The sequence below is a fragment of the Saccoglossus kowalevskii genome, chromosome 18 (assembly GCF_978046115.1).
Source record: "Saccoglossus kowalevskii chromosome 18, keSacKowa6.1, whole genome shotgun sequence".
Taxonomy (NCBI): Eukaryota; Metazoa; Hemichordata; class Enteropneusta; family Harrimaniidae; genus Saccoglossus; species Saccoglossus kowalevskii.
Genome location: NC_140658.1, coordinates 11,887,903 through 11,897,553, shown reverse-complemented (window position 1 = coordinate 11,897,553; position 9,651 = coordinate 11,887,903). Strand labels below are relative to the sequence as shown.

General features: G+C 38.5%; 1 protein-coding gene across 1 annotated transcript; it reads right to left on the bottom strand.

Moving 5' to 3' along the window:
• Positions 1-1,445: 1,445 nt before the first annotated feature.
• Positions 1,446-2,217, bottom strand: LOC144343190 (uncharacterized). The gene is made up of 2 exons (XM_078005903.1): positions 1,973-2,217; positions 1,446-1,812 (listed from the first exon to the last, which is right to left on the bottom strand). The coding sequence occupies exons 1-2, from the start codon at positions 2,215-2,217 to the stop codon at positions 1,446-1,448; spliced, it is 612 nt and encodes a 203-aa protein (XP_077862029.1).
• Between the last annotated feature and the right edge of the window lie 7,434 nt (positions 2,218-9,651).

Here is a 9,651-nt window from a genome sequence, read left to right as displayed (position 1 = left end):
AATACAGGTTCACTTCATTGTATAAAGCACATAAAACCTGGTTATAAATATGTATAGCTGTAAAGTCACATGATAACCATTTATTCACCCATTATGATATACCATTTTCACGTTTCTTTGACACGTGTTTTCAGCTCAGAAAATACAAATTAAACTGTGGTAACATAAATTTGGCCCCTTGATGTATATTTTATATTTTTGACGTCACGTGATGATGGAATTTAAAATTATGTTGGAATTTATAATTCCTAATATTATATACCATTTTCACTTTTGTTTGACAGATGTTTTCAGTTTAAAAAATAAATATCAATTTATGATAACACAAGTCTATCCCCGAGATAAGTATTCTATTCAAATTGTAAATACAATACAGCGAACGGCGACACGGTACAGCTGCAAACATTCTAACTAGTTTTCATCGGCTTCCAGATATATTTTAGTTTTCTGTCAGAGGGAAGATGTTAATAGTCGAGAAAACTTTCTAAACTCAATCTCAATAAATTCAGATCCACTAATCATTCGCTAAACACGTTAGTGGATCTGACTACACTGTACCGGGGGGGTCACGTCAGATTGACCTTTCGATGCACCAATCAAATCGCTTACTGGATTGTGGTAGTGACGGTGAGTCGATGAAACATCCGCTCTGATTGGCAAATTTTCTTTGCCACATGCTAACACGATATTCAGAGTAAAAAGGTAAATCTGACGTGACCCCTAATCGAATGTATTAAGATCCACAATGTGTAAGCGAACAATGTGTGGATCTGAATTTATTGAGATTGTTCTGAACTCACCGTATGACCTGCCACGCCTCATGGTTACCATGACGCTGACGGTAATTGTGCATGCGTTCACGAATACAAGCGACATTCGCGATATTGTAAATTGTTTTAAAACCATACACATGTTCATGTGACCTCAATATCGGCAAGTTTTTTACATTATCCGCCAAAATTACAGCTGTGTATCGGAATTTACCGAACAAATAATGTTTTCTGTTCATATTCGGTGTGACGGTAAACCAGCCAGCTACATATATGATGTTTCAGTGTTTCCGGTCAGCTTACATACATTAAAATTGTCTAACCCAATCACAAGGGTGTTAAATAGGGAGACGCCATGAGTAACCCAACAATGTCAGATTTAGTAGACTAACTAAAAATGTTCAGGCCATCAATATATTTACTGTTTTAGGAACGCATTGGCAATATGATGACACATTTCTGAGTGATTTCAATCTGTGAGCTGTGTACATTCAGAAATTGCATCTAGATGCATTGATCAACCAACAAAAATGTGCCTCACATATATGGAAATTCTTCCCAAAGATGCATATAAATACTATCTAGCACTACCTAGAATATTAAAATTACTGTAAGATAAATAATGTTAGCGTGTCTTAAAGATTTTCAGTTTTGATGTGACACTTATTTACTTACTTACTCCTCTTCACTCCAGGTGGAGCATAAGGCGCCGACAAATCTCTCCCGGCCATCACAGTCCTGGGCAAGCCATCCTATTTCATTCCAGGTCTTCCCTGCTGCCTTCATCTTTTCTTCTACAGTCATTCTCCAGGTGCCCAGAGGCCTGCCTCTCTTTCTTTTCCAAGGTGGTGCCCATCTCAATGCAGCAAGAGGGTGCCTGGTTCTACCCAACCTTAGCACATACCCCAGCCATCTCCAGCATATCTGCTTCACCTCAACTGTGATGCTATTGATGTAGGTGTGCCTGTAGGTTTCTAAGTTGGTGACATGCTGTTCCCAGCGACTCTTGAGGATGCGGCGGAGACAGCGTCCCCCTTTAAGCCTATAGAAGCATATAGAAGGATGGATCGGACGTTTGACTTGCACATCTTCAGCTTGGTCCTGGTCTGGTGGGTCTTGGACTTTCAAACATTCCGCAGTCTGTTGAAAGCCTGTGCTACCATTCCAATTCTAGTGGAGATTTCTTTCTCAGTGTTGCTTACTTGAAGTCTTGTATCTTTTCAAGTTTGATTCTGCTTCTGTTCTTCATTTTCATAATCTTGGTCTTGTTTGGGTGGATCGTGAGTCCCACACTCCTTGCTGTTGTGTCCACTTTATCTCTCTTTTCCTGGATGTCCTTCTGGGTATGAGTGAGAAGGGCAATGTCATCGGCAAAGTAGCAGTCCTCCAGTCTGGTGGTCAGTTCCCAGACAAGTCCTCGTGGCTTGTCTCTGATGGCCTTCCTCATTACCCAGTCAATGGTGATGAGAAAGAGGGTGGGTGATATCACACAGCCCTGCCTGACTCTTGTCTTCAAATGGAACCATTCACTTTGCTGCCCATCATGATTTACACATCATTGGTTGTTGGCATACATGTCTTTCAGGATGTTGATGACCTTTGTTGGGAAGCTATATGCCTCAAGGATGTTGCATAATGATGGATGGTGGATGCTGCCGAATGTTTTTTTCAAGGTCGATGTAGTTGATGTATAATGATGAGTTCCACTCAAGGGACTGCTCGACTATGGTACACAGGAGAAAGATCTGGTCAATACATCCCCTTCCAGCTCCGAAGCCTGCCTGCTCTTCTCTTAGGATCCTCTCAATACATTGTCATAGTCTTTGTGCCAGTACATGACAGAACATCTTTCCTGGCATCGAGGATAGGTTTATTCCTCTCCAGTTGCTGCAGACTGATAAGTCGCCTTTCTTGGATAATTTGACAATAATTCCTCTTTTTCAGGAATCAGGACATTTTCCATACTTTGTTGAAGAGTACTTTTAAATCTTGGCATTGATGCTGGGGTCTGTCTTCAGCATGTCGGCAGTGATTCCGCCCTGTTTCCTTTTGTCTGTTGAATAGCCAGCTTTATCTCTTGTTCTGTGATGTTGCCACGTTTTATTTTTTCATTTTTTGCGTGTCTGTTGCTAATTTCTCCATATATTCTTTTTTGTCCTTTCTAACACTCTTTTTCACAGTAGTGTTCAAAACCTGGTATGCATCTCTGGCTCTTGGTCTGTGTTCTTACTTTTCTCTAAGCATTTGTTGTTTCACTACTTTTCTTCTCTATGAGTTTCCAAGTGTTCTCCGAGATCCACTCTTTCCTTTTCTTTCTTCTGCAACCAAGCACCTCCTGTCCAATGTGAGAAAATTTCGTCTGTATCCTGTCACATAGGTTTGTCTCCCAAGGCTTGGAATCGGTTGGAAAGTTCAACTGTGTATTGGGTCCTCACTGCCGGGTTTTTAACTGAAGTTTGCATAGTACAAGGTGGTGGTCACTGCTGGCATCTTCCCCTCTCACTGCTCTGACATCCTTCATGGACCTTCTCCACTACTGATTAATAGCTATATTGTCAATTTGGTTTCTGCTCCGTCCATCCAGCGATACCCAGGTCGTCTTGTGTATGGCCTTATGTTAGAAGATGGTACCTTCTATTACAAGTCCGTTTTCCAGGCACAAGTCTGTCCATTATCATTTCTCTCCTCATGCAGCTTTCGTATCCCTGGTTGTCAGCTTCCACTTTCGCATTTAGGTCACCCATCACAATGAGGATTTCATATTGAGGAGTTTTGTTGTTCTGCTGCTGGAGGATGTTGTAGGAAAGGTCTTTTTTTTCCTCCTTGGCTTGGTCTGTGGGCGAGTAACATTGTATGATGGTGGTTTTTACATATCAAGTGAAAAATTGTGCTCAGATGATGCGGGAATTCACTGGTTCCCACCCTAGAAGACTTTTTCTTGCAGTTTTGTCCATGATTATTCCTACTCCCTCGTGGTGCTGTCCATCTGTGCAGCCAGGGTAGCAAACCATCTCTCCTGTGTTCAGCACATAGCTTCCTGAGTCTGTCCATCTCATCTCGCTGACACCTAGAATGTTCACCCTGTACCTCTTCATCTCCTTCGCTATCTGTGCTGACCTTCCCGTCTCGTACATTGTCCAGACGTTCCATGCAGCCACTCTCACTGTTTGTCTAGGTCTGGCAAGAGACTGTGTCAAAGCGTTGACTTCCTTCCGGCTTTCATCCTCGCTCATCATACGAGACATTGCCGCCTCAGCCTCTAGCTTCTCACCCAAGGTTTGATGATTGTTGAAATTTCTCGGTATTTCTGTAGCAATCTGTTTTTACAATGGCGGGTTGCTAGCCCAGCGCAAAACCTTCCTCGTTTCTCATACTGGACTTAGGACCAGACAATGGTGGAGTTTGATGTAAAAAGTGCAATCTTAATACATGGACCGATAGTATTACTGGGATTTCCATCACGTTGTATGGTAATATTGAAACATAACATACAACTTTACCACGTGTTATATGAGCTGAACTAATATCATTTATGCAAATGATATTATGAGGTTATCACAAGAATACCTAAAAGTAGACAGAAAGGCAGTACGATTAAATCCTGGAGTTATTGCCAAATTTGTCGCACTGGCGTTCTATTCTATGTGGGTTCCATGCGATGTGTATAATGCGTGAACCCGGGGGACTACATCAATATATACCACAACTGTCACTTAGAGATAGTACAGTAAGAAACGCCTTGAATCCTCCACTCAATATATATATAATTCAACGTAACACTATTTATCAATAGCACAACGACTATGTACGCATATATATACGTTCAACTTGTATAGAGATATAGATCAAGGCTGTGATATTATAAATATTGAATTGAGAAACCCAATCGTACAAATTGCCTTTGGATAAAAGCCTGCCTTAATGCGGATTACGGTGAAGTGAATGCCTTTACGTGTTAATTACTACCGCTCGCCCTTCTCCATTATAATGTCCGCACATATCGTACGTATTTTATGCGACAAAGAAAAAAAAAACATCTCCGGTTTGGGGGCAATTTACTGTTTCTCAAGTACTTGACGTGCTTTCAGCCAACAATGGTAATATACTGATTTATTATTTGGCGGGGAAATGGGAACTAGAGCTATGTACTCTTGAAAATCGGCTCACCGGTGACAAGTGTCAGGGCCGCGATTACTTATCGTCGTTCGTATTGCCCACTGGATACGATTACGTCTCATGTCAGCCCTGGTTGGCTGGTACAGGAGCCGGGGGCGAGGACGCCTCTTTTATTCATGCCAAACACATTATATCTAGTGTTGGATGTTTAACGGTTTATGTAATTGTATATGCCTGGCATTGACAATAGTTTTAAATATTAGTTTTGCAATCTAGAATGAGTATCTCATATACTGGAGTTATAGCCGGAAGCTCGTCAGTCAAATTTATGTGACGTCACGCTGCGGTGTTATGAATTGTTGACCTGCCCTACCTTACGTCTTATTGTGGTGATACTCACGTCATATGCATGCAAATTCTACACATGATTTTCATAATGAAAAGAATAAGTAATTAGATTAACATTTAGTTAATATCTCTATAAATATTTTTTTATACCGTATATTTACGATGCATTAAGTAATTGATTGTACATCCGGGTACAAAATAGCAAATTTGCAAATTATTTGTTTTCCTTCGCTTGTTTTCGAGCTAATTTTGTTCACAAGATGGTACTATATTAGTTTTTATTTTCTCTATCAATTGTTCGTGTGAATGAAAATTTCCATGTGCGTTTTTTCAAATCCCCCAAGAGTTTAGGATCCACCCTTCAACTTTTCATTAATCATCATTGTCTGTTCTTACAACTGTTATATTAATTTTCGAATGCGCCTGCATGGATGGATTTTCGCCGACAATGCTGAATTAGATAACTTGTTTGTACAAATTTAACGAATCGTTTGTACTAGTCCACATCCAGGGACTTCTAACGTCCGTTCGTGCGTATCTGCATCTCTGTTACGCCTAGGCTGATCATCGTCAACCCTCCCCCTCAACACACATACACACACATACATACATACGAATACGACACGCATTAAATTAATTTTTAATAACTTGAAAGTTGAATTAAATTTTAATATTATATCTGCGTTATATTTGGATTAAAACGCGACTCTATATAGTGTTGCGATTTAATTAATCTCAATTACAATACAATTCAATATAGAATTGCGTTTCAATTCAAGTTTATTTAAATAAAAATGCAACAAAGTAGAAATAACATCATACATCCTGTGACATAACATGGACATGTTTGCGAAGCTTTGGTTTAGTAAATGGGGTTGGTATGGTACAGTCGTACCTCACTCCTTTACTACCCCTAAGCTACACATACGTGACTAAAATTCGATTAAATAATAATTTAAATTATAAAAAATGTGAGAGTCGTTACTTGGTAGGTTTGTCGTCACTTCGTAGATATAAAGTCGTCACAACGTTGATAAGACAAACGCGCGCGCATACACATACGTTGCGCGTCTTTTTTTTAGTTTTTGCAGCCATTTTATTTCAATGAATGATATATAAACTGTGTACATTCACTCATTTGATGATCTAATTCAAGATGGGCGAATGGACAATATCAAGCATTTTTGTTATTCCGACACTAGATTTCTGTCGAACATGGACATATTTCATTCCAATTTGGTACGTACATTGAGCATGGTGGTACCTTTATGTATGTCACCCAAAGTAAGATTCAAAATGGCTGATTGGCGCCCATTTTGTTTCAACGAATGCTGTTCCAGGGCCATATCACTGACATTCCGTGATCGGTCACATTCAACACAAATACACACAAACAAACTGATAAAATTTGTAAAAACAATTCTTGTATCTGTCATCGTACCACCAGCAAAAACTGCAACACCATTCCTCTTCTACTACGGTAACCATACTAACCACACCAACTTCAATAGACACATTTAAACAGGTCATTGCTTTCTTCTGCAACTGCATGAATTTGATTCGTTTCACATATCGTCCATTATTTTGACTGTCTGATGTTTATCTCATGAAAGATCAGTTTGAAAAAAGTTCCAACTGGGACTGTGTAATTTTCACTGATTTATTTGTTGTATTTTTTTAATTATATGAAGCATTAGTTATATTATTTATAAATATTATCTGTCATCGTCCTAGTAATAGTCGTCCACATGTTTCAATACACATCATTTTTTGTAAGCTAATATTCAGGTGCATTTTTAAAATGTTCACAATTGAATTACTATTCCACAAGAATTAACCAACCTCTCAATAAGCAAGCAAACAATCACAACCGAGAGACACGTCTACCACCAACAAACCAACCAACCAATTACAACCGTCCGAGCGACCACTGCCACCCAAGCACATAAACGAAGAACAACATAATCGATCACTCAATCGACCAAAAACTCCCACCAAAAAAAACAACATGCGAAAAAACACACATCGTCAATAAAAACTCAACACGCCAAATAAACAAACAAACCACTAGAACTACTACCCAGCAAACCAACTGGCCACATACATATGCCTTGCATCGTTTTCGTCACTTCCTCCATCGTGTAAAACCTTACAGTATTCGTTCTATTTCGATGACGGAAATTCAAAATCACGTTAGCAGCTCACAGTTATTAACACTTTTGTTCATATCTCCAATTCATGCTACGAAAGGGACGTGGTAATTGACGTCAACTAACACGCTCATATCAACTGTTGCAAGACATTTAATAATACAACAGCCAATGGGTCCGGAGATCGTCGCTATATGAAAGAACGAACCCATTAACATTTCGATTGAATAGGTGACAATTCGGACGTTGATCCAGGGGGTACACGCTTTCTATATCCTCGCCTATCTAAATAGCTCGCTCTTACATTTTACAATGTGAAATTGCTTTCGGCGTCGCCTTGTATTTACCCCGGCGTGCCCTTTTCAATTGCACACAGGTACTGAATTGACAAGCTTAGACTTAGGTCATGACAGACTGAGTAAATCGACGCTGAGATAGCACTCTATAATCAATTTCATAGAGTTTTTCTTCGTGTACTGTTTCCGGCCTATGTTTAATATATGTATTTGGCTGTCAATTTTAACTACTCAAAATGTCACTGATCGCGAGCTCCCTTAGGTTGATGGAAAATCACTAGATTGCCTACGTTGATTTTTTTTCGCCGACAAAAGTGTACCAAATGTTATCTGTGTAATGAGTGATTTAGTACTGTGTGCGCCTGAACGTGGTGTTATCTACAAGTGATACTGTAATCAGATTAGTACGCCATCAATCGAATGTTTGAGTATATTATGTTTTTGCCACAGTCGACACACTGCGTTGTGTTCCAGTTGGGTTTCCTATGACATATACAGAACCTGTTAATACATTATCTGTTCGCATGATATACGAAGTTGCGCTGCTCGTCTGTGAAGATTCAACTTATCTGCAAGGGCTAATCCTGGATATCTAGGTAGTGTGGGCGTGGTACCTTGAGATTAAGGGGCGAGCGTGAGAGAAACGTGTGAGATTCCTGCTGTGCCAATACGTAATAATGCGAGTGTCAGTATGTCGACCAGGCACGTTACTCGACCCACACACCAGCAATCGCGTTTTCCGGTATACAATGTTGGAAGAGAATAATCCCAGAACCCCCCGAAAAAAATGTAACCATCCCCCAACACCATTTTCATTTATGATATATCAAGATGTTTTTAAACAAAATAAATAATAATCCGCATTCATCAAAATGATCTTAGGATTAAAACTGATAACACTAATTTATTAAAAGTAAATTGCAAATTTAAATCGGAATAACTCTGGTCAATAGTCCATATGAATTATGACTTGTCAAGGCCACTGGCCCATACGCATAAATTACTTTATTTCTTGCATGTAATTTGAATAAATAATTAATATCCCAATACTGCACAATTCTCGTTATTCATATGTGATAACAATTTTGATAAAACCATTTCATTTAATTTTCATGAATTTGAAACATGTGAACATTATGTCTACGTTACGTTTCTCTAATCTCTGTACTTGACTGATTCTATATGTACTTGACTGATTCTATATGTACTTGACTGATTCTATATGTACTTGACTGATTCTATATGTATTTGACTGATTCTATATGTACTTGACTGATTCTATATGTACTTGACTGATTCTATATGTACTTGACTGACTCTATATGTACTTGACTGATTCTATATGTACTTGACTGATTCTATATGTACTTAACTGACTCTATATGTACTTGACTGATTCTATATGCACTTGACTGATTCTATATGTACTTGACTGATTCTATATGTACTTGACTGATTCTATATGCACTTGACTGATTCTATATGTACTTGACTGATTCTATATGCACTTGACTGATTCTATATGTATTTGACTGATTCTATATGTATTTGACTGATTCTATTTGTACTTCACTGATTCTATATGTACTTGACTGATTCTATATGTACTTGGCTGATTCTATATGTACTTGGCTGATTCTATATGTATTTGACTGATTCTATATGTACTTGGCTGATTCTATATGTACTTCACTGATTCTATATGTACTTGGCTGATTCTATATGTACTTGGCTGATTCTATATATACTTGGCTGATTCTATATGTATTTGACTGATTCTATATGTATTTGACTGATTCTATATGTACTTGACTGATTCTATATGTATTTGACTGATTCTATATGTATTTGACTGATTCTATATGTACTTGACTGATTCTATATGTACTTGACTGATTCTATATGTATTTGACTGATTCTATATGTACTTGACTGATTCTATATGTATTTGACTGATTCTATATGTACTTG

Excerpts from the sequence above, each read along its gene's own strand:
- LOC144343190 (XM_078005903.1), bottom strand. The coding sequence starts at position 2,217 with ATGAGGAAGGCCATCAGAGACAAGCCACGAGGACTTGTCTGGGAACTG. Across the intron at positions 1,813-1,972 it reads GAAAAGATACAAGACTTCAA|GCTTAAAGGGGGACGCTGTC; the intron begins GTAAGCAACACT and ends ATGCTTCTATAG.